Below are 26,195 nucleotides of genomic sequence, written 5' to 3'. Positions count from 1 at the left end.
TGGTATCATTCCTTGAACTAAGCCACAATCTCCTTCTCTCTTTTTGTAGGCTGTGAAAATAGCTTGATTTTCTGGGTATAAGCACAGGGGTGAGGTTGGGGAATGATACCCAGAGGACTTGTAGTATATTAGTTACTTGTATTAACTTGCCTACACTTTTCAAAGGGATTGCAAAATAGATATAATAAGTGATAGTAATTCACCATGTATTTGTTAGGGCACCTTTTAGGCGGGAGCAAAAAATTAATGAAATAAGACCCTTTCACAAGAGAATCAATTGTTTACAGAATCCTCATCTGTTAAGACAAGCCTACTGTTGTGAAGATGAATTTATCTGGTTAGTGCTACTTGAACAAATATTTGCATGTCTATTCAGATCATCAGTGAAGTAAAAATTAAGTTTATTCATATTTTAAGATATTTAAATATTAAAATATCCTTATTATTGAAATTATTTTAGTACTGGTGTAAAATAACTAGGTCCTACTTGTTGAAAATATGTATTGGTGTGACCTTCCTGAGAACGTTTTAATATACCTCCTTTAAGTATTTAAGTACTACTGGTCCCTACTCATGATACTTTTACTTTCCTAGTTTCTGTGAAACCGTGTTGCCTTGAGTTTGCTTAACATTCTTTTGTCAGTTCTTCTCAAATATCTTCAGAAGTGGAATTGGAGGGAAGGAAGAGAAACCTGCAGTCTCAGCTTTATTCAGGTTTTTTTGTACATGCTCCACATTCAGACTGGGGTCCTTAACTAAACTCATGGCTTCAACTACCACCCACATGCTGACATTGCTCCATTATATTTCTTTAGCCATGAACTTGCCTTTGCATGATAGACTCCCATTTCTAGTTCTCTCCCGGGAATTGGGTACTGAATATATGAGAGCTTCACCTCAGAGTGAATGTATCATTTTTTGGTCCCAAACTTCTTTTCCTTTTGCTTGCTCTCTGCCCAACCACCCAAGCCACAAACCTAGACATTTTGGATTGATCCCCTCCTTCATAGTACCAGCCCAACCATGTACCAAATCCTTTTAAATAAGTCTCAGTTCTGCATTTTAATAATTATACATTTTCCATCTCTCTTCACTCCGCTGCCTTTCCGTTCCTCTAGGCTCTCATGACTTCTTCATTGTTGGATTTAGGAGCTGTGTTTACGCTCTGGTCCTTTCTTCATAGTCCTTGAAACCTGCAGAATAAATGCAAATTAAACTAGTATGCATTCAAGGATGCCCCACAGTTTTTAGGATTAAAGTTCATAGGATTTAACTTAATCCCAATGCCCTTCATCTTCCTCTGTTGATAACCTCAGTCTCTTGAAACTCTCAAATAATAATAATAGGTGACATTTATTGAGTACTTGCCATTTGCAGAACTGTTGTGTGCAGTTTGTCAGGATTAAATCAGATACGCAACAAACCTATCAGTACTGAGACCTAGAATAATAATAGGTGACATTTATTGAGTACTTGCCATTTGCAGAACTGTTGTGTGCAGTTTGTCAGGATTAAATCAGATACGCAACAAACCTATCAGTACTGAGACCTAGAATGTTGGAGCTGCCCCGGGTCATACAACTGGTGAATCACCTCTCTGAGCCGGACTCATTTTGGGGAACCAGTTCAACATTGGCAGCCTCATGGTAATGGAGTGAATGGAGTGCCCTGCAAACACCAACATGAACAGGTCTCCACCTCCAGCGTCCCAGGTCATGGATGGGGTCGTTTCTTGCATGTGAGAAGTAAATGAAAGGAAAGCGGAGGCTTTGGCTTTCCTCGGAATATATTTTCATCAAAATTAAGGTTTCCAAACTCTTTGGACTTGGCTACCTACATCCATTAGATGGTACTAGATTTCAAAAGATTTGCATTAAGTTTCAGTATGAAAGTGATTTGTGGATTGGGGAAAATGCTTAACTTGCTATTTCTTTTACCTGTCAAATATGAGGGAGAAAGGATTGACACACAATTAGTATTTTTTCTGTGTTCACTCTAAAAAAAAAAAAATTGCTAAAACAGGTTATACTAATGAAGAGTTGTTATAAAGAATTTCATTATTTAGTTACTTTCTGAATAAACCTGCCAGTTGATTAAAATGAGCCTAATTTAATCAGCATTGTGTTGCATACTGAAGATAATTTAGGCTAATGTCAAGGACACCTTTATCTTTCCTTTGTGGAAGGTATTGAAATAATGAGTATAGCAAGAAGGAGTCAGAAAATGTTTGAAGTTTTTCATCTCTGCCGCTGGGTGGATATTTAAAAATCACACTTATCCTTTTTGCATGCAAATTAAACAAAGGCATTTTGTAATGTAACATTATCGTTATATTTTACAAAACAAATTTATTGAACTTTGATCTTTTGCTAATATTGGCTTGTGGTTGTCAGAATGAATAGTGACTTTTTATTATGCATCAGCGTAAACTGAACTTTCATTCAGAACTTTGAGCGAACAGAACTAGTAGGTTTTTATGCACCTTCCTTGGAAAAGAAATCACTGTTAAACAAGCAACTCCTGTTTCTTCCAGCTTGCTTTTCTGAGGCACTTTTTTCTCCCATATCCCCTTCCACTCCCCAAAGTCTTAATAGAGTCATCTGAATTCCTTTCTTCTTTTGCAGCAGTTAAATTCTCTTTTTCTGATGATGCTCTTAGATGGAAGCTAAGGTATCAGTGGGGGTTGGTTCAGATCGTGAAGTCAGCAGTTAAGGGATTACTAACTCCCTAGTGAGTTCCCTATACAAATGCCAAGTTGCCTTGGAAACAAGGCTAGTTATTTGAGTTGGAAATATTATCTTGTCTTTAAATGCCAGAGAGGATGATTTGCTTACCTCTGTTGGATCCTATTTCGGTCTAACATTGTGTTGAGATGTTTTCTGCTTATCTACTTCTGGGACTGATTGATTGACTGGAGCCACAGCCAAGTTTTCTTTTCTCGTGCTTTTAATTTTAAACATGATTTGCAACATTTAGAACTAAGGAAGTGATCCTTCTAATTTCTATTTTAGGACGGGAAGTTTTCCACTACTGATTGCCAAAAAAATAAAGTATTATATATAGTTCACCAGATTTGACTGGCAAGAAATTTTAGTGATGAGTCATTTGTCTTACGTTCAACAATGGAATCAGTGATGGGCTGATTAGACAAAGTATGTGATTGTCGAAGTTCTGTGAGATGGTGCTACTTGATGAAAGACTGACTGGGGCTGATTGCGCCTGTGTGCCTAAAAGCGCCTGTACCAACTACAGCACAGGGCTGTGTGTGCGAGGTGGTAGGAGAATGCAGCAGCAGCTGGAGGCTTACGTTGGATGACTCCTTTTCTCTGGTGCAAACATTTGTAATTTGCTAGCTATATGGTAGAAGGAGGAGCTGGGGGTGGTGTGGGCATTTTGAGACAAGGTTTTCAAGTCAGTGGAACAGGCCCTGGCTTGATTTACCTGGCTCGCTGAGGTGGTAACCTCTAAGGCACCTTCCTAACCAAAGGGCTCAACCCTGCTTTGGTGGACTCACCAAATGGAGGCAGAAATCCAGATGCACAAGAGGGCAGGGCAGGAGCCTCTTAACCTTCTAAGACTCTGTGGTCTTGCGCAGTGTAATTATGGTGCTGTGTTTCTGGACTGAGGAATCACATTGGCAGCTTCTCAACCCTTGGGCCTCTGGGTCAGGAGTTGGGGAGATTGGAGCATGGTGACAGACTTGGGAGTGAAGGGGGCAATGGCTCATCTTTGTGGGACAAAGATCATTGTGCTCAGTAAAGCTCAGGTAACATCATGATTGGTGCTGTGGGTTTTGGTTACAGTTTAGAGCAGGGCATTGAAAGGCTATGTGCGTATGGTTTTGGCTTGTCTCATTATGCCCTATTTCCTCCATGATGTTGGACTTTGATTAATGAAACTTTTTTTTTTTAAATTTAGATCCCCAATTTCCGGATTATGGCATTCATAGAAGAAGTTACTCTTGAGGGAGCCTGTCATTTCCCATTCATTAATGCATCTGTTCCTGAGTATTATTCCTGAAAAGCTATTTGTGAATCAATATGTAACACATATTAATAGTTGAGCATTAAATTGTCTACAGATTGAAACACCTTGCTGTTGAATCTATTTCCACATCTTACCTGCTTTTAGGTAGATACATGTTGGAAGGGTGGCGGAGTGGCAAGGTGGGGAGGGCACTGTAGGTGAGGAACAGTCAAATCTCAAGCTGTGGGGCTGGCAGTTGGTGTGGATTTGAGGTCCGTTCTCATGGAACAGAGTAGGGCAGGGGCTCCTGTCATAGCCAGTATGAAAGGTGGCTAGCTTTCAGTGTGCTCATGTCATTTTAGAGTTCCTTGCTAAGCTTTGGGTCTTTTTTTTTTTTTCCCCCCATCAGACAAAATATACTTAATTCTTGAAATGCTGATGAAGCACAGAATTAATCTAGTGAATGTAACATTTAAAGTTTTTCAATGGCAAGCTTGAGATGCTCCGTCTGTAGTGACTTAGTTTTCATGGTATAGCTTGTATTACTACTATTACAAAACATCATTGGCTCAAACAGTTCTGCTTACTCATCCAGTAAAACAGTAGCTCTGTTTAAAGGAGTTTTTAATGAACCATGATAGCAAATAGGGCTCAGAGAATGACTAAGGATTTAGTATTGTCTCTATGTCGTTAACATAAGTTCAGTCATCAGAAAGCTTACAAATTGATTTAATAGTTTTTCTCCCCATGTCTATATAATAATTAGTTATTACATCATTACATTTGATTCTGAGGTTCATATAGCTTCTTTCCTGGTTTTACCTACTGTCATCTCTTTGAGAGAAAGCTGCATGTGTTCATGATAAAAATCATAAGAAATGCTGCCTCCTCCAGTTTGGAGTCAACCTATCTCTCTGTGATTAGCCAATCTCAGAGTTATTTTGCTTTATCTTACTGTGCAATCTTACTTTTTATTAACACTTAAACAGTAGTGTAACGTAGTTGTAACTTCATGGACGGGTACAAATGAAACAGTGGCACTTGGTGCTGGGGATGGGAGGGAGAGGGGTTTACATTATATCTGACAAATGGGTCAGCTAGCTTATGGCTACGGCATTTGCATATTTTCATTGTGGTTTGCGGTTGACGTACTCAAGGCTATTAGTTGAACATTACTCTTAAATTGGGAATCTAATTAGTCTGAAGGCTCAGTGGGTGATCGAGTGTATCATCCTGAGGGACAGCAGAATTAAATCCCAGCTCTGAAATATAAGCTGGGGAGTGTCATAACTGAATATGTTTCACTGTGATTTCCAGATGATGCATAATACCTTTTTAGGTATCTACGACTTTTTTAAAGGTCGCTATTAGCTCTTGTGGGACAGGTAGAGGTGTGTGATGGTATTGGTCTCCTTGGTTGTGCAGGTAGCAATGGGAATGTCTTGCCCTCTTCTACATGATGTACTGTTTGAGACGGCACTATTAAATATTTACCTCATTAGATTCCTTGCTTACGTGTAGATTACACACTATGCTAATCTATATAATCATGCTACTATCTGGTAATTCTCCTTTTATAGATGTGCTGTAGGTTATTAAGTGTGCTGTATGGGAGACAGCTATAAATGAAAGGTTTTGTTTTGTTTTGTTTTTGTTTTTCAAGAGATGGATGAAGGGAAATTCCGGAACCCAAGTACTTGATGTACTTTGACATGTTTTAAAAAGTACATCCCTGAGTGAAAGGGAGAAAGTGGAGCTGTTGGTATGTGTGATCCTAATTGTAGAAATTCACAGATTGACCTGTGGGAAAGAAAAGGCAGTTTTGGAATATGAGAGTTTAGAATTGTATGTTTTGGAACAGTATCACTTCAGCCATAAAATACATGTGTCTTCAACCACTTGATTTTTCTTATTTTTAGAAACTTATTGCATTGTGCTGCAGCTCTCACATTTGTACTCCATTTTCTTTCTGTTGCATTTATTCTTTTCGGCAGATTTGCCCATGAAATCTCCCTCCCGTTGCTCAGAGGTATGTGTTACATGATGCTGTCATTTTTTGGGGCATCCTCATCATCATACTGCTGTGGCAGGAAGAATATTGAAAAATGTGGCACACATAGAGAGTTCCCCACTGGAAGCACAATCAAGTGCATTTTCTCTTTTGCGTTTCTTGCTGATTTTGTTTTGATACTATAAACCAAATGATTCAGGGGAGTCTGGCTTCCTCATTGAGGCCACTCTTGTTCCATAGGTGAAAAGAGAGTCTTCAAGCTCACTGTGGTTTTTAGTATTTTTCCACATGCTTTGGACCTTCTCCAGGGCTGACAGTGGTGATGCCTTTCTAAAGAAGTACAAGTCTTTATTTCAGAGTCACACAGTTTGGTATATTAAGGTTGAGTATGCAAAGGACATTCCCGAGACCCATCATAATCAGTTTCCTCTGGATATGTTCAGCCTGCATATGAACGAAATGAAGAGACAGAGGGACGATTCAAGGGCTGTGGCAGTGACATGGCTTCTGAGGCTGTGTGTGGCCTGAGCCTAGCGGGACCTGAGGTCTCACTTGGTCAACTACTTAAGTCACTTGCCATTTTCCTGGAGGAAGAGACAGAATCTACAAGATCTTTTGATGGTTTTAAAAGCTCTTCTGATTAAGACCAAGTGATGATATCACCAGCCTGGAATTATTTAAAATTATCTTGGTTTCCCTCAGATATATTCAGAAAATTTTAGGTAGTTACGGTATCAAAGTTATGTTAATTTGGTCAGGTGGATTATTACCTTTGGTTAATCAAGAATGAACGGAATCCTATTCAGAGACTCTGGATGATGATAGTCTGCAGCTTCCCAGTTCCTGTGCTGTCAATGTGTTAGATGTTCCGGGGGCGGGAGGTTTGGGAGAAGAAGGATCTTTTAAGTTGGATAGATTTGATTTCCAGTTCTCAGATGCATTCTGTACTTATTTATAGTTAAATTCTGGTCATATTAATCTCTGAGTCTCAGTTTTCTGTGAAATGAAATATAAAAGCTGCTCCATTTTTGTGTGAGGAGTTGAGGGGAGGATGTAGAGCACCTGCAAAAGAAGTTCTTTTTGTGGTTATTGTGATGTTGAATTTTTCTAGCAAAGCTTCTCTCTCTCTCTCTTTTTTTTAAAGGTTTATTTATTGGGACGCCTGGGTGGCTCAGTTGGTTAAGTGTCTGTCTGACTTTGGCTCAGGTCATGATCTTGGCGTTCCTGGGATAGAGCCCCTGTTGGGCTCCCAGCTCAGTGGGGAGTCTGCTTGCTTGTCCCTCTCCTTCTGCCCCTCCCCCTGCTCACTTGCTCTTTCTCTCAAATAAATATTTATTTACTTATAATTATACTTAATACTAAATAAGTATTATAAAAATATTTATTTGAGAGAGAGAGAGCAGGAGCGCATGAGCCAGGGAGAGGGGGCAGAGTAAGAGAGAATCCTGAAGCAGACTCCCCGCTGAGCACATTGCCAGAGCTGGGCTCTATCCCAGGACCCCTGAGATCATGACCTGAGCCAAAATCAAGAGCTGGCCACTTAACTGGACTGTCAGGCACCCTTGTCAAGGCTCCTCCTTTCCTTTTCTTGCCACGCCCCCACCATTGTTGGTGTGTGGGAGAGCTTTGCCTCAGTCTTCAGTTACTCTTGGAATTGATCCTCAGATTTACAAAAGTATGTATTTATCAACCAGCACAGTATAACTTAAAAATAGCTAATGGTAAATGTGTGCTTATTGTGTTCTGAAAGTGGATATACCCTATCTCTTTATTTGTCACAACAGCTCTAGGAGGGTAGGCAAGGGCGCTCTATTTGTTTTCTATTGCTGCCGTAACAAATTACTACAAACTCATGGCTTAAAACATCACAAATTGATGAACTCACAGTTCTGTAGGGTAGAAGTCTGACATGGGTCTCACTGGGCCAAAATCAAGGTGTGAGCAGAGCTCTGATCCTTTCTGGAGGTCCTAGGAGAGAATCCATTTCTTTGCCTTCCAGAGGCCCCTTACATTCCTTAGCTCATGGCTTCCTTTCATTTTCAAAGCCAGCAACGTAGCATCTCTCTAATCATTGTCACATTTCTCCCTGACCAGCTGGGAACCAGCTGGGAAAGGTTCTCTACTTTTCCAGATTTGAGTGATCAGATGTCCGCCTCCCCAGGATAATCCAGGATAACTTCTCTAGTTTAAGGTCTTCGATCTGAATCATAGTTTTAAAGTCCCTTTTGCCATGAAAGGTTAACATCCCCGGGTTCTGGGGTTTGGGGCATAGACAACAAGGGGCATTATTCTGCTTACCACCACCACCTTCCTCTTTTTTGTGATGAGGACTATAAGACTGAGAGATGGTAGAGAGGCCAGTGGATTTACCAACACCCATCTACGAAGTACGATCAGAGCTATTTTTTTTTTTTTAAAGATTTTTTTATTGATTTATTTGACAGAGAGAGAGACAGCGAGAGAGGGAACACAAGCAAGAGGAGTGGGAGAGGGAGAAGCAGACTCCTTGCTGAGCAGGAAGCCCGATGAGGGGCTCGATCGCAGGACCCTGGGATCATGACCTGAGCTGAAGGCAGCCGCTTAACCGGCTGAGCCACCCAGGCGCCCCGATTGGAGCTATTTTTGATTGGAGGTCTGTTTGATTCGGAATCTTATGCTCTTAGACGCCTTGCTACACACAGCTCTGGGCTTTCAGCACATAATTTTACCCATTAAAGGGGCTACCCTCTATCCCAGTGATTTATGAGTGTTTGCATGTGCTGTTTTAAAAATAGCTTGAAAAAAAAAATAAAAGCAGTTTGGAGGGTTCTGATGTTTCAGAGAGTTAAAATGATTTTTCCTGAGGTAGGTGAGGAATGTATGGGCAATTTGGAGTTTATTTGAATGTGGGTTTATCTATAATTGTGGGTGTTACCCTAAATTCAACATGTCTGTTCTCATGGAGATTTGATGGATGAATGGATTGGAAGAGAGATTAAGTCATAACTATTGAAAGTAAAAATGAACTTTCAAAAATGATCTACTCATGGACAGCAGTGAAGATTCCATCTGTTAAGATATGGATATGAGTCATGTTTCACAAATTTAAAAGCAGACATTTCCTTTATTTTTTGAAGGGCATGATAGAGATTTTTAATATGTGATGTTTTGTGAAGGTCTCGTTTTCTTTTGCTGTGCTACTATATACATTCTTGTAGAGTAGATTTTCTAAAATTATATACCCTTCCCAATTTAACACAAAATTACTTCATATCTGCACCTGGCACTTAAATTTTGGTTTAAAAGAAAGCTGTGGAAATTGTATGTTATTGGCATATTGCAAATCACCAACTGTGATTCTGCCACTGAAATTCAAACAGCATTTGTTCATGACACAGTCCAGATTTCATAATACTTGTGTTTTCTAAAAATGCTGGAGATAATTATTGAAACTAATATATATGTATAAGTTCTTCCATGTGTGGCATTTAAAGACACATTCTTTGTAATTTGTAATCTCCATTCTCAGTTTGCAGAAAGGACTTGATTCTTGAGAAAACACACCAATGTAAAAAGTTAATAACAAAACTTGCATTGCATTTGCTTCCAACTAAACACCAAGTGTCAAAACTTAATATCTTCAAAATCCATATTAAGCCACACACCTTGTGAGAAGTCTGATGATATTAAAATCAAGTATGGAAATTCAAAATCTCAGTGAAGAGCTTGAAATAGATATTGGTAGTTTATCAGGGTTACCAGGGTACCTTGACTCTTCGTTTTATTTCCCAAATTGAAAATTGTAAATTGGATGTTACTGTGGATGGATGAGCATTCTAGTGCAGGATTATCGAACTATGGCCTATGGGTGAAATTTGGTCCATCACCTGCTTTGTAAATAAAGTTTTATTTAAACCTAATTATGCTCGTTTATTTATGTATTGCCAGTGGCTGTTTTTGTGCTACAGTGGCAGAGTCAAATCGTTGTGACAGAGGCTGCATGGATTGCAAAGCTCCAAAAATATTTACTGTTTGGACCTTTCAGAACTTTACTGACTGCTCATCTAGCCGAATGTCTGTTACTAACCCTGGGAGTTGTTCCCAGTCAATGTCAGATAAACAGGCTGATTTTATTTCTGTTTATGGAAACTTCAGTGAATACATACAAACACCTTTCTCTTATTTATAACTGCTAAGAATTTCTTTTCCCACTTATGTTGCTTATTATAAGGTTGAGTGGCCCAACTATTCATCCTACTTTAATTTCTTCTTACCATTTAGCCTCCCTCCATGTTATTTAATCAGCCAATTATAGATGATGCCACAGCAGGGTTCTGAGCTTCCTGTTGTGTACATGTCTCTTTGACCTTATGATGGTTTTCTTTTTTGTGTTATGAATTGATTGACAATATATAAATGTTCATGGAAATATCATTTGTTCAAAATGACAAAACCATCTATGAAATGAGGATTGTAATTATAAATGCTTCTCATGTTCTGTAAATTTATCATACCATCCTTTAACTGATAAGACTTTTAGCATTGGAGAAGCTTGAATTGGAGGTAGGTAGGAGTGGGTTTTTTTTGGGTTAGTTATGGTTCTGCTTTCCTTGGAATGCTTTGCTTAGTTTACTAGGCATAGGGTTGTAATGTGAATGACCAAGGTGGTGTTGGCCCTTGGAACTTTATTACTCTGAGATTTTAAAGTGCTATCACTGTTTGGTTATCAGAAGAAATAGATTGAATTTTAATTTTCTTGTTATTTTGTAATGCTGTATTATGAAAGTTTAATTTTGAAATACTTTTATACTTGAGAAAAGTTGCAAAAAATAGTTGCATATACCCTTCATCCACCTCGAATATAAAATCTGACATAACTATAATACAATTATCAAAGTTAGGAAACTAGTAACATTGAGTAAATACTGTTAACCAATCTACAGCCCTCATTTAAGTGCTGCCTCTTTTCTACTGGTGTCCTTTTTCTAGTCCACGATCCAGGCAAGGACCTCATGCTGCCTGTAATTCTTGTTTCTCCTCTGTCTCTTCCAATTTACACAACTACATCAGCCTTTCTTTTGCTTTCATCACTTTAATATTTTTAAAGAGTGTGAGTTATTTTATAGATTGTCCCTCAATTGGATTTATCTGATGTTTTCTCATGATTAGATCAAAGATATGCATTTTTATCAGGAATACCACCAAAGTAATTTTATGTCCTTCTCCGTGCATTTTATCAGAGGTGATATGACTCATTACTGGTGATGTTAACCTTGATAAAGTGGTGTCTGCCAAGTTTCTCCCCTGCAAAGATACCATTTTTCTCTTTTTAATGAAAAAGTATTTTGTGGGGAGATACTTTGAGATATGCAAATACCCTGTTTCTCGTGATATGCTCAACCAATGATTTTAGCTTCTATTGGTGATTTCACCTGCAGCAATTCTTGCTGTGGAGATTGCTTGGTGATGACTTCTATTTCCACCATTCCTTCTCTTTTTCTTAAATCGAATGCTACAGTATGGAAGAGCTATCTATTTCCACCGTTAATTATTTCTTCAATTATTTATTTGTATCATTATGGCCTTACAGATATTAGGTTTGTTTTTGGGTTAAAATCGAATTGTATCATTATTGACTTGTTTATGAGTTGTCCCAGCTTTGGCCATTGGGAGCTCCTTTGGGTTGACACCTGATTCCCTTTCATGTGCCTCTTTCACTTTGGAGTACTCTTTACCTTTTAACATCAAAGGTGTTCCAGGCCCATCATATATTTTCTCTGCCCCAACCCTGGAATTAACTATTTCTTTAAGGAGCCCTTGTTTATTTATTGGAAAATGGTAACAGAAACCAAGATCCGGGTGCTTGTGTTCCTTCATACTGTATGTGGTTGCTTCTAGGACTTCCCAGTGAGGGGGGGAGCTAAGAACCACATATGCATTAACATTCATCCATACCTATCTATCTGTCCACCTACCTACCCACTTATAAAAAAACACATGTTCAGGGGCGCCTGGGTGGCTCAGTTGGTTAGGCGACTACCTTCAGCTCAGGTCATGATCCTAGGGTCCTGGGATCGAGTCCCGCATCGGGCTCCCTGCTCTGCGGGGAGCCTGCTTCTCCCTCTCCCACTCCCCCTGCTTGTATTCCCTCTCTCGCTGTGTCTCTCTCTGTCAAATAAATAAATAAAATCTTAAAAACAAAAAAACAAAAAAACAAAAAAAAACACATGTTCATATTGATGCCTCTAATTTTAATCTAATATCACAGAGTTTATTTCTTTATTTGTAACTTCTGTTTCTGACAGGGAGAATTTTGATTCTCATTATCCAAAATATTTTTCTTTTTCAATCATTCCTGGTGTGTGAGTGTGTGTGTGTGTGTGTGTATAGTAGTGTGAGGATTTCTAAACCATATGCTTGTGAGAAACAAACTGATAAGACAGTTTTTTTTTTTTTTTGTCTCTAGCATTAACAGTAAACAGTGAAAATAGTTTTCCAAAATACTTAAGTCTTTTCCTCCCCACTAACCTCGTTGCTCCCATTTTCTTTTTCTTTCATCCCTGTTCTTACCAACTCCTGGGAGACAACCGTATCTTTTATCCTTCTTATATTCCTTATGCACAAATGGGCAGACACATGTGTAGTTTTTAATACTCCTTCCTCCTATGTGAAAGGTACCTTATATCTTTTGCTATATATGTAGTATTGCAGAGCATGTATTATATATAGAAATGCATTTGCTTTTCCACTTAATATATCATTTACAAAAAGATTTAAATCTACCCCATCTTCCTTAGCATTCTGTGATAAAAAACCATTTTATTATTTTTCACCAGTAGAATTTCAGATATGAAACGCACAACTTAGAAATACAAAAGTAAAGCATCAAAACTCAGGGGAAGACTATGTCTTTGAAGTTTTGCTTCCTAAAACATAATATTCCTGGGTGCTTAAATGTCGGTATTTTTCCTCTGTAGATTTATGTCAAATGTGGTGTAACTTTAGTAGCAATTTCGTTTTACTTTATTTTAAATTTGATTTTATTTAGATTCCGCTAATTAATGTATAATGTATTAGTTACAGAGGTAGAGTTCAGTGATTCACCAGTTGTTTGGTGGCAGTTTTAAGTGCCTTTGTTTGTAAATGCAAACGTACCTTTCATTTCTAGCTGGTAGCAGTGTTTGACGAGCAGGACCCGCACCATGGAGGTGATGGCACCAGTGCCAGTTCCACGGGGACCCAGAGTCCAGAGATATTTGGCAGTGAGCTTGGTACCAACAGTGTTTCAGCCTTTCAGCCTTATCAAGCAACAAGTGAAATTGAGGTCACACCTTCAGTCCTTCGTGCAAGTAAGTGAAAGCTCTTTCTTCTCTGCATGTTTCATCTTAATTTACGGGGATGCCAACTCTTGTTATCCAGCCATGCTCCTGTGAATGGAATTCATTATCTGTTTTTATCAAAAACTGATTAAGTTTAGCACCTGGGCAAATGTCTTGCTGGAGAGGTAGGCAAGATTCACATTTCAATACACTGGGCTTACTTTACTTCAGACTGGTAGACTTTTAATTGCTCACTAAAAGTAAATAAGGATAACAGTTAAAGTTGTATTCCTGGATTTTTCTTTCCGTGTTTTTCATCTGAATGCTAGATCAAATAGGAAATAGTTGGAGGCCTTCACACCGAACCCAAACATAGCATCTTTGGTGGATAATCAACTTGGATACAACCATTGCTTGAACTTATCTGAAGAGATGTCAGGGCCAGAATTATTGTCAGAGATCTGGAAGAGCTGCACCCCAGGTGCCCCTAATTTTACCAGTAGTCTCATGTGATTTTACTGATAGTCATCAGTAGATCTTCATATATAATAGGTAATAATATATAATATAATACAAAATTCTATATAGAATATAGTAAGATAATATTTAGAATATAGTTTATTCTTTATAAAATTTAGGTTTGTTTGTACACATGTACAAACAGATTTTAAACTAATTTTGTGGAACATTTGATTACTGCATGGATATGCTCTTTTAAAAATCTTATCTTGGATTTGCTTCGGGCAGTGTTTTTCCAAATGTGAGGTGTGTACCATGTATGGTATGCAAGGTAATATATAAGTGGTACACTAGTTACTTTACTTTCTTTGATTGCATATCAGCTCATTAAGCCCATGCTCTAATGATTATCTTCTTGGAATAAACTAATTTATAAAAAGTGGATTGCCTAAATGTGATTTTTGTTTTTTAAATTTTCTGGTGTAGTGTTCAGTAGTTTATCAGTTTTGAATAACAACCAGTGCTCTTTACGTCACGTGCTCTTCTTAATGCCCATCACCAATGACCCCATCCCCCCACCCACCTCCTCTCCAGCAACCGTTTGTTTCCCGTAATTAAGAGTCTCTCATGCTTTGTCTCCCTCTGTGATGACTTCCCATTCTTTTTTCCCCTCCCTTCCCCTACAGTCCTCTGCCCTGCTTCTTATGCTCCTTATATGAGTGAAATCATATAATTGTCTCTCTGATTGACTTATTTCTAAATGTGACTTATAGTAAATTTTAATTAAATGATAGTATATTCAGGTGCCTGATATTTGGAAAATAGTGTCTTTATGTGAATAATTACACCCTAATTTATATAATTAAATACAGAGCTTTTTTGTGTGTTATTGTTGTAGTTTTTAATTCATGTTTTATGAAGGATGCACCTTTAATTTAACGGCACCTTAAAAAAGTGTTAGAGGAAAGGTAAATGGCTGTCTTTATGTTAAGAAGAATTTGAATGGCATACTTTCCATCAATTTCTGTCTTTTGTTCTGGATGCAACAACATTTCTTAAGCACCACGACCCACATTTGGCTGGTCCTGTGTGTTAAAATTTAAATGCTGTTTTTACACAAAATATTTTTGTGTTATCTTGTTCTTAGTGAGCAAAGGAACTTATATTTGAAGCATTGGCAATGTCTTATAGCCATCAGTGGGAGAATATATAAATACTGCTTTCTAGTTCTGAATTTTATATGTTAAGTTTATTTAGATTTTATGGCTTTGGCAGCCATTGGGTGAGTGTATGGTAAGCATCTATTAAATACAAGGTTTGGTGACTATGTAGAAGTTACCCATTATATATGAGTCCCCTATCTATTTAGATGATTTTTCGTACTGTTTTAATACCACTGATTCAAACATAATGTAAGAGTTGGACAATACTGGGCCAGGCATTGTGATATGTGATGAGTCCAGAGTTGAGTTAATAAGGCCTAGTCCTTATCAACAAAGAGTTTATGTTTAGTGGTCTTTTTGATTTACAGATAGGAAAATAAAGAAGCCAGCAATATGTAGAAATTTGCTGAATTGAGGAGTAATCAACTCTAATTAGGGGCATGGTTAATAAAAGATTTTAGATAAACTCCTAATGCTTACCTTGAAGAAAGAAAGTGATAACTTTCCTGTGTTTTCCAAGTCTTGCTATGATTGAATTCACTCCTCTCCTTCTTTGCATGAAGAACTGATGGAAGCTAAGAAAAGTATGCAACTTTTTTGGTCATTAGAACAGTGGATATTAATTTTGAGAATTAAGATAAAGCCTAGGTGAATTTAATACACAGAATTCTCATCTTAAGATCTTTTCATGTTTTTTTAGAAGTTGCCACTAATTTGTCCTTGTAGTACATATAAAGTGAGAACCTTGATTTAGTTGAATTAGTGGTTCTCAGGTGTGATTGATATTTCCCACAAGGGACAGTTAATGATATCTGGAGATATTTTTGGTTGTCACAACTGGTAAAGATTTGGGGGATACTATGAGTGTCTGATTAAGGCCACGGATGTTACCAAATATCCTACAAGGCATAGGACGTCATCCACATCAATTCTCCAGCCCAAAATGTCAATAGTACTGAGGTAGAGAAACCCTGAATTAAATGAATCATTGTCCTTATGGTCAAAAATAGCAATTATCTAAGCTCAAACTGACACTTGAGAAAAATTTTCTTGAGCCCAGTATATTGAACAACGTTCTGAATAATGCCCTTAAACTGAAGGACGAAACATGATGACCAGCTAATAATGATATTGCTCATAGAAGGTAATCAAGAGACCATAATAACAAAAAAGAGGGAATTATGGGCAGTATTACACAAATGTATTTTATTAGAGTAAAAATACAAATTTTCCTAAATTCCAAAAAATGTGCTTTAAAAAATGAGAAAGTGAATAAAATAGACCACACAGTGAAAGACTATTTAGATAAAAGCTTCTTATGTTGAAGAAATAAAATAAAAAAGGATAACCATAAAGAATAGGTAGCTATGGGGAACAGAGAGAATAAGATGGATGAAGTGGAATAGAAGTGAGACAACCTCTTGTTTGTATATTTGGTGTTCAAACCATATTATATTTTATGTAATTATAATCAAATTTTATTTTAAAAATAAAATTCTTTATAACAATATTAATAGTTAAATAGTAATTCTTAAAATAAAAATCATATAACAGAACTACACATAAATATATATCCAGTTGGTTGCTCACTCATCCAAGAGTTAACTATTTTGGATAACTGTAAAACTTAGTAATTTATACCACCAAAGGAAGATTGGGGGGGGAAAAAAAAACTGCCAAACAAACAAGAACAGTTTGTTGTTGGTAAAATTGGTCCTGTTAGTCTTACATTGTTGGGTGGATATTATGAGGTGGAGCAAATGAAGAATTATAATAATATTCTAATTCTGTTATTCCTTGTGCCATCGAGGATCCAGGATTCAGAATATAGAAGAAAAGGGTACAGATGTAAGTTAGAGGAGAGTAAGTAAAAATTCCATGGTCCTCAGTTTGAATAGAACGTCTAATGAATCTGTGGTATGTTTTGTTACACACACACACACACACACACGAAGGAGGGAGGAAGGGAAAATCCTGTGTGTGTTCACTGAATATGTCTTGAATTAACACTCCAACCCAGTAACTGATCATTCCTGATGTCCAGATTGTGTTTTGGAAATAGTATCTTCCATTAAGAGGGATCAGAGCTTTTTGGAGAAATGCTGAATTCTGATCCAGGCAGGAAATGCAGGAGGTGATTCTGGGTCATCCTGCCATATCAGAAAATAAGGAAAGCTATGAAAGTGACTGGGGCGTGTCAGCATTGCCCAGGTGTCATGTTGAAGTTCCCACTGGACCAAGAGGAATGATTAGAACATCAGGAAGGGTAGTAATAGCAATGCATTCATGAGTTTATAATGATAATAAATAAGTAAGCAAGGTAAGGGATCCTAGTGAACCAACTTATTATTTGGAAAACTGATAAAAGAATTAAAGAATAAGGTATATTTCCTGTATGAATGGTATTACTGGGTAACAAAATAGTAGATGAAGGGGAAGTTTCTCTTTATAGAGGTATAGTAGATGAAGGGGAAGTTTCTCTTTATAGAGGTATCCTAGCTAATAAATGAAGAAGCAATGATAGAAGGAGAATATTACTTTTTTGTCATTCCTGATGAAATAATGGATTGATGCATTTATCATCAATCACTGATAATATAAAAAGATAATAGTAAATTGAGAGTTAACTAAGTATCGTGATCTTCCTGATGGAAGAATATAACACTATGAAGTAGTCTTGGCAAAAAAATTAAACCTAAATCCAATTAAGCATCTAGATCCAATTGTCAATTTATAGGAAATCCTAAACACTGGGAAGCATGTTAACACCATAGACATCCAATCAGTCAAGTCAAGGTGGTGGGAAACTATACAAGACAAGTGACCCAGGTTCTTCAATAGATCAAGTACAAGGTCGGGAAAGAGGTAGAGCAGGAACACAGATTAGTAGAGACTTAAGAGACGTAACATCCAATCATAATTTGTGAATCTTGTATAAATCCTGATTTAAATGAAACAACAACAACAGAATAGCAGTCATATGCTGATTGGTGAGTTGAACACCTTTTGAGTATTTGATATTAAACAGTTATTTCTTTTTAGGTGTGCTATGTTATTGAAATTATTTTCTTAAAAAGTCTTAATCTTTTTGTAATACATAATGAAGTAGGTATGTTTGGAAATGATCCATCTGGAATTTGCTTCAAAGTAAACAGGCTGGGATAGTGGGGAATGGGTAGCTGAGTGGCTATGTGGGATTCAGTATACTATTCTACTTCTGTATGTGTTTAACATTACTCTAAAAGTGTGTGTGTGTGTGCGTGTGTGTGTTTTTAAAGGAAACATGTACATAAAGCACTTATTTAAAACTTTCAAAGTTTACGTAATTCCTATTTTCCTTGAACTTTGTTTCATTTAGTATAACTCAGAGTTTTAACTGAATATATTTTTAGGCTTGAATATCTTTCATTGGTCATCTTTTCACGTTTCTCTGAAACAAAGAAAATACATCCAAATGTTAACTCTTAAATTTTTTATAAAATGCAAATATACTGGTGATCATTATTAGTACGTAATTGATCAAAGTAGCATAAATATGCAATATAAAAAAATTTGCCTATGTGGAAATAAATGAGAACATCCAAATGAGAACAAGCTATTCACAGCTTGCCATAGCAAGGCTATTTATTCAGAAATTGCCATAGCAAGGGATTTAACCACCATCACTTGTATTTGGCAGGCAGGGAAGTGGGAAAGCTTTATAGGAAAACAAAGGGGAGGCTTTAGATGTGCCCTGATGGTAGCTGTTGGCATAGAGTAGCTGTAGGTGGGCTACCTAGAAGCAAAGTATCCTTTGTAATTGGTTAAAGGTGCGTATTTGACTTTCTCTGGTTGTTCCTAAGTTGAAAGCAGAGTCAAAAATTAGGGAAGCTGTCAATTATTATTCAAATCCTGTCTATTTTGGGCTGACTGTTACAGGGGTTATTGCTTGGCTTCCTGAACTGGTTGTTGCAGATAGTAGTCTAATTTCCTGGACTGGTTACTCTAGGTAGCAGACTGGCTTATTAGGTTGGTTTCTGCAAATTGTGGGTTAGAGTTTCATTTTTATGTATAGTCTGGTCATTGTCCATTTTTACTATTTTTTTTTTTTTGAGAGAGAGGGAGAGAAAATGTGAGGGTGGGGGAGAGGCAGAGGGAGAGTGAGAGAGAGAATCTTAAGCAGGCTTCACTCCCAGCATGGAGCCCAACCCCGTCTCAATTTCACGACCCTGAGATCATGACCTGAGCCAAAATCAAGAGTTGGATGCTTAACTGACTGAGCCACCCAGGTGCTCCAGAAATTATTTTTTTTTATAGATGTATCTCTTTAAATGGGGCTTTCTCCCCAGCTATTACACTCTAATTGCTGAAAAATATTAAATTTTTCTAGAATAAGAAATTGCTATCTGGGAAATCTTGTTCATAGAAGTGAGTAGAAGGGTGTAGATGGAGTTTATTACAGTGCTATTACCAGCTCTTCGACCTCCCTCCAAATTAAGCACCAGACATTATTTTGTCATCCTTCATCAAGTTATTTTTATTGATGTATCAGTGGAAAGACAACTGGCTTAGGTCTTCCTTTCATTTTGTTAAAAGCAATGAACTAGAAACTCGTTGAGTGGCAAAAGGATTTGTTACCCTGAGTCATTTACTTTCTCAACATCAAGGCCATTATTTCAAAATGTCCCTTTGTTTGGCATCCTGTAGGTTTTGTTTTTTTCCTTTTTGAGATTTTATTTATTTATTTATTGAGAGAGAGAGAGAGAATCTTAAGCAGACTCCATGCTGAGTGTAGAACCCCATATGGGGCTTGATCTCACGACCCTGAGATCATGACCTGAGCCTAGCCAAGAGTTGGATGCTTAACCAGCTGAGTCACCCAGGCACCCCATCATGGAAGTTTTTAAGTGCAGTGGTATATCTCATCAATTGTAAGGTTCAGGATAGGTGATGCTTATTTTTTAATTTTTTAATTTTTTAAATGTGTGTGTGTGGTTTTTTTGTTGTTGTTTCCCATCTTGTGAGGTAGAAAAGCTGTTCAGAGCATCCTTAGGACTTTCCTAGCCTCTAGGCAATTTTGTCTTCATGGACTCCTCCCACCGTAATAATATCAATAATAAAAATGATATTCATATAATTTTAAATTTTCAGTATTTTATTTTTTCTGTCATGCAAAATTTCATAGTTTTCATGGGCCCTAAAAGTATCATTTGCATATGATGTGAGGAAAAAAATTAAAACATTTTCTTTATCTCTCAAAGTTCATTTTGTTTTCCTTCTGATTTTAAAAGAAATTAAGGGCACCTGTGTGGCGCTGTCAGTTAAGCATCCGACTCTTGATTTGACTCAGGTTGTGATCTCAGGGTCGTGATATCGAGCCCCGCATTGGGCTCTTCACTCAGAGAGGAGTCTACTCGAAATTCTGTCTCTCCCTCTGCCCCTCCCCCTGCTCACATGCACGCTCTCTCTCTCTAAATAAATAAAATCTTAAAAAAAAAAAAAGAAATTAAAGCATTTGGGCCTCTAAAAGCACTGTGGGTCCCAGGCATTGGGCCTCCTCTGCCTCCTGGATATGTATCAGCCCTTAGGGCTGTTGACAAGGGAGAAATGGGTTGGAAGCATTTCACCTTGACCCCTTTATTTTAAGGACAATGGAGCCGTTTCAGGGAAAGATGCAAATCTTATATGAAGATCTAGACCTCAAATCCCTGAAACTTTTGGTGGCCTGGCATCCCTTGGATGGTTTTTGCATCCTCTCAGGCAAAAGCAGACTTTGATTTAGAAATAACCACATACCAGGTAACTTGCATAAATGGGCTTTTTTTTTTTTTTTTCAAACCGGAGTTTGGGAATATATTCTACTTTATGCTTTTAACGTGAGCTTGCTATGCAAAAATTCCTTTCTAGCAGTAGTATAGAGTAGTACTATTCATGGTTTAGAAAGACTACAGGCACCGTCACATCATTTTGAACATTTGAGCAAGTTTAGTTATCTCTCTCAGCCTCAGTTCCTCAATCTCTAAGTGCCTGCCTCAGGATTGTTGTGAGTAGTAAATGAGGTCTTTAAAGTCCTAATACAGTGCCGGGCACACGATAAGCACAGGTAACAGATGATTGTAGAAAGGTGAAGATGATAAGGGATGTCTCTTGAGTGCAGACTTGATGGATGTTTTAAAGGATCGAGAAGTTACGGAACCCAAGTAAACAGGACATATATTCTTTTTTTTTAATTTTTAAAAGATTTTATTTTTAAGTAATCTCTATACCCAATGTGGGGCTCAAACTCACAATCCTGAGATCAGGAGTCACATGCTCCATTGCCTAAGCCAGCCAGGCACCCTGATAGGACATACATTCTTGACTAGGACACACTGCCTCTCTTCAATACAGAATCAGACTAGAACTGTTCTCTCTTAACCTCATAATTCTGTGATACATGTTTAACTCTCTCTATTTTTAGTGCTCTCAAACCCAGGCTTAGAGAGACCTAATGCTCAGGGGCACACATTTCCTATGCAAATAAATCATTGAGTTCGAGTTTGGTGATTTTTTTCACTCTGTTTTTTTTTTGTCTTTTTTAATTCTCAGAGACTTTTTGTAGAGGTCAGACATCCCATGGTAGCCTGATCTTAGAATGGTGGCAGGATTCTTTTACACCCCAGAAATCTAATTTTTTAATATTTCCTCTGGAAGATCCAGACTGAAGATTCAAGATTCCTTTGGAACTTGCCCAATTATATTATCTGTTTATCAAATGCAGAAATTGCTGCTGCCTTAGTAATTCTAAAATTTCTGGAAATAGTATTGCTGTAGGAATGTTGAGAAAAGTATCTGATTTATTAGATTGTGTGTATGTGTTTACTATGTTTTAAGTCTTTAAATATTTTTAACATTTCTAAGCTGTGTTAATTTTATAGTTAGTTTTTATCCATTGCTGGCAACATTTTATTGGAGTAGTGCTGTTTGATTAATTGGTAAGGTTTTACTAGCTTCCTAACTTTTAGAACTAAAAGAGAGAGTGATAATTGTTGCAGAAGGATTGGGTCCTAAAATTAGCACCCACTCCCCTTCCTTGATCTCTTATTTTTTTTTTCTTACCTAAGCATATACAGATTGATTTTGCCTTGCTAAGAGATCCAAGATCTCTGGTTTAGAGATCTGTTCTCTTAACATTAACTGGTACTAGAATACTATTTTCTGGATTTGATTTAAATATATATTGAAAAATAGAAATAATATTCCTATTGTATTCCTTTTTAACTTGTGAAGTGGAGCATGGCATACAAATGGTATTCTCAGTATTTCAAATAATTACCTTCTTACTGTGCAAGTTCTATTCAGCATATAAAACTCATCCAGTTTTGTTGTAGATGCAGTCTGATTATTACATGTTGACAAGGTCATATATCTATTAATTGGATTGGAGATGGGATACAAAATTGCTGTAATTATTGTAATTTTCTAGCTAATTGCAGGGTTGGTGGTGAATATTTTACTTCTGCAAAATGAAAAACAGTATTCCATCAGAAGTTGTTTTATGGGGTTTCAGACATTTTGTTTTATATCTTTGTTGCTTTTTGCCCACGAAGTATCTCTTTTGTATTTTTTTGTGTATTGATCTGCCTCTGAATGTCAGAGTGCTCATTGGAAGGGATCATTGGAAGCAGGCACAGGCAGAGAGCCGAGTAGTACTCTCAGCTACCTCTTTGTTCTGGCTGCCACATTACCTCTATTGTTTATTTATAAATTGGAGTATCTCCTTTCAGATGTATAATAAAGGTTGGGTGGGTCAGAACCAACTGGAAGCCGGATCGTCTTCACTGCTCTTGTCACCTGTGCCACATTAGAAATAGTCCCTGAAATAAGCATTTTTTAAATTAAATTCAGATTGTGTGTCCTTTTTTTTTTTTTTGTATTAAAAAATAAGTGAATTATTTGTTAGCCCACTTAGTATTGTAAGATGGGGCTGATTTTGCATACTCTCTCTCTCGTACTTTTGCTTTATTTAAGCTAAGGTAGCCTCCAAAGCTGGAAGCCAAATTGCCATTTTAAAAATAATGGTATGTACACAAGGTGAGTGTGTTTGGAGGATGGCAGATGGGTGGGGACTGAGCTACTGAGGGGATGTTGGGAGCTCACTGTGGAAGATGGTAAAAGCAGACTGATGTTTATTCCCTGCTGAAATATAAACTGGAGGCGCAGGTGAAAATTGCCAAACCTAATGAGCAATTTGGCAGATAAGACGGGCTGTCAAGCGACAACAGATCAGCAGCAGGCACACTGTCTGTGAACCAGCTTATTTGTTCCAGAGGACTACATTTAAATACCATAAATAAAATCTTTTTTTCATTGATATTTGGTATCACAAAGATGCCTCCTTTATCCTTCAGTTTTCCAATTAAATAACCAGTAATCAACATATGGTGATTTGGTTGCAAAATTATTTTAAACTTGTGAAATGTTTCATCCATAAAAAATGAACAAAATATATTTTCCACACATCAGTACACAGGTAATACTAGGTTTTAAAATACACTAATAAAATATAAGTGATCACTTGCTTCATTGGGCTGAAACATTTCATCTGTGGTCTTTATGTTGGAACATTCCAAAGTAACTTTGTAGTCTTTTCAATGTTCTGTGTCATTTCTATCTGCTTACTTTACCAAAGAATCCTTTCTTTCCATTGACTGCATGAACATTTAGACACGTGCATGGCTTCTCCCCTTTGAGGCTGTCAGTATATTACATTGTGTAAGGGGCATTTGAAAAAGATATTCATGTCTTTGTAGAATTGTAGCAGTCCCTAAACTTTGAGGTCCGCCTGCCCTATTTTTACTATTGGGAACCTTAGTCTCAAGTAAACGAATGCAGTCTGTGCTTACGGCATAGCAGTGGCTCAGGGCTTCATGATCAAGACAAGCTGAGATACTGCCGAAAATGTATGAACCCTTACTATACCTCAAGATCCTTTTTGTTAGGTTTCTTTGTGGCATTTCCAACACCTGACTTGGAGTCAAAGCATCTTTGCGCTTCCTATGTGGCATCAGTTTTCTGAGATATCTTTAAGCGGAATAAACATTTGCTCCTTACATTCTTTACATCTATGTGAAGCACTTAATTTTTAAGAAATCCCTACCCATATGGAATATAGTATCTTACACTTAATGATAGTGACTGTCAGTCCATTAGTCAGAGGAGTATTCGTTTTTTAGAAATTCTCTGCCTTATGTAATCACATGGACTGTTAGCCTGTCGTTAGCAGGTGATCCTTGGACAGTGTTTTCATCTGAAAAAGCTTGCCTGTAGGGGGTTCACGGTGCTGCCTCGGCAGGATCTCCACACCTCTGACACAAGGCACTTTAGGAGGGGGTGAGTTACAGGCTTCACCAGAAGTTGCCTTTGAAATTAGACCCAAACCATGTGGAATTGGACCCCTCTTGCATGAAGCTCTCTGTATCCGTCAAAACCTGCGGAAATTGTAAGAGAAGAACACTTCTTACAGATTTGTTTTTCCCCCAAAAGATTTCCCCACTGCCTGAACACTTCTTCCTTCCTCCCTCTTTTCGTCGTTGGCTATTATTTTTTACTTGACCCTGAGGTCTTGCCTTGTACTCTTGCTTTTGTATGGGATTCTATCTATTTGCCCAATTATATTATTTGTTTATCAAATGCAGAAATTGCTGCTGACACTTGAAAATTTGTAAAGGTAATGTAGCTATGGATGTATTAAGAAAGTACAGTTTCAATCAAAGCAAGAAAGCCCATTTCCAAATGGCAGTAAGAAGTATAATACATAGAGAAAATAATTGTATGAAAATGTTTTAGTAGACAGGATTAGATTGTAAACAAGATTTCTCTTTCATTTTCCCATTCTAACCAGGTATGTAGGTTCTTTTTTCTGTTAGCGCATGTCACAGAGAGACCCATATTGTGGATTATTTTGTCAGCATGAAAGCCTGGCAGATAAAATCATTTCTTCTCTTCTTGCTGCACTTGGTATAGATCTCTTGTTTACTTCTTGAGACTGTGTTTGCTTATTTATTTTTTTCGTTGCTTTTAATGTCAGAAATGGCTTTGCATTCTCAGTTGTGTTTGCTCCTGCACCCAGCTGGAGATGGGCTTCGTATCTCAGAATCATTGTGTCAGTAGTAGTGAAGGACTGAGAGGAAGCTACACAAAAGGCACAAGGCACTTGGCAAATGCACCTGTGATATTTTAACCCCTTCTGATTTTTTTTTTTTTTCTTGGAATTCATAGGTAGTAGTCTCTGTGAGGGCCACACTTGAAAGAAAAAGCTTAGGTCTGTATCAGTGTGTGAATTCATTATGTTACTTTGGATTTACTACATTCATTTATATTGACTTATAAATTAATCCTATATCAATTTTTAGTGATCAGTCCATTCCCTACATTTCAGCAAATAGTGTTTCTCCTTTATAAAGAACCTGGTTGCCGCAGTGTGTGCAGCTAGTATGCCTCAAAATATGAAAGCATATTCATGCTCAAGGAACCATCTGAGAAAGGATTGATAGTGCCTTCTCACAGGGATCTTTTTTCTTCAGCTCTTCCCATGTCTTACATTTGATGCTTCCTTTAAATATTTCCCTCAGATTGGCAGTTGGTAGCTCTTAAGTCTAGAATTTTCAAACTCGAAAAAGGGCATTATGCTTTCACTCCCTCCTCTACTTTCTCTCCTCCTTGGTCTCCTCAATCCAAACCACTGACCATGCCTCTCCTTAAATACTGTCACATCGTGTGTTCCCAGCACTGATCACCTTTCTCTTTGTATTCTTTCTCAAAGTTGTGGAATGTTTTCTGCACCCTACGTTTTCTGTCAGTCCTGGGGATTAAGCAGCCACCATTTTCAGCTCTTTCTTACGGAGTGACGGAGAAATGCTGCAGTTGGGTTTCCACCAAATCATACAGCAACATTTTCTTGTTCGCAGAAGGGTACCCTGGTAATAATTAGAAACTTAATGTATACCTATGTTTGTATGAATATATGTATACATATACACAGCTGATATTTAGTGAGCTTATGTATGGAAGGAGTGTAAGAGTAACCTAGGAAAATAAATCCTTTTATGACGATGATCCCCATGTTTACAGATGGAAAATTACAATGGGATCAGTCTAGGAAGCCTCAGACCAACCATAATATGGGAAAAGGCATTTCAAAAGAGTACTGTTGGGTTTACTCAACCTATCATCAATTTAATTAAAATGTAGTTTGTGCCATGGCTGATCCATTAGTTAATTTGTTATTTAAAGCAGCTTGAGAAGTATTTATTTTAAATATAGAATTTGTGTTAATGA

General features: G+C 37.4%; 1 protein-coding gene across 24 annotated transcripts in view; it reads left to right on the top strand.

Moving 5' to 3' along the window:
- PARD3 (par-3 family cell polarity regulator) overlaps positions 1–26,195 on the top strand; it is a 657,675-nt gene that overhangs the window by 256,197 nt on the left and 375,283 nt on the right. For all 24 annotated transcript variants that reach the window (XM_035029555.1, XM_035029556.1, XM_035029553.1 and 21 more), the window contains exon 3: positions 13,125–13,305. In XM_035029555.1, the coding sequence (XP_034885446.1) occupies positions 13,125–13,305 (181 nt within the window). The remainder of the gene's footprint in view (positions 1–13,124; positions 13,306–26,195) is intronic.

The sequence above is a fragment of the Mirounga leonina genome, unplaced genomic scaffold (genome assembly GCF_011800145.1).
Source record: "Mirounga leonina isolate KUSES-001 unplaced genomic scaffold, KU_Mleo_1.0 Mir_260, whole genome shotgun sequence".
NCBI lineage: Eukaryota > Metazoa > Chordata > Mammalia > Carnivora > Phocidae > Mirounga > Mirounga leonina.
This window is presented reverse-complemented; position numbering and strand designations above follow the sequence as displayed.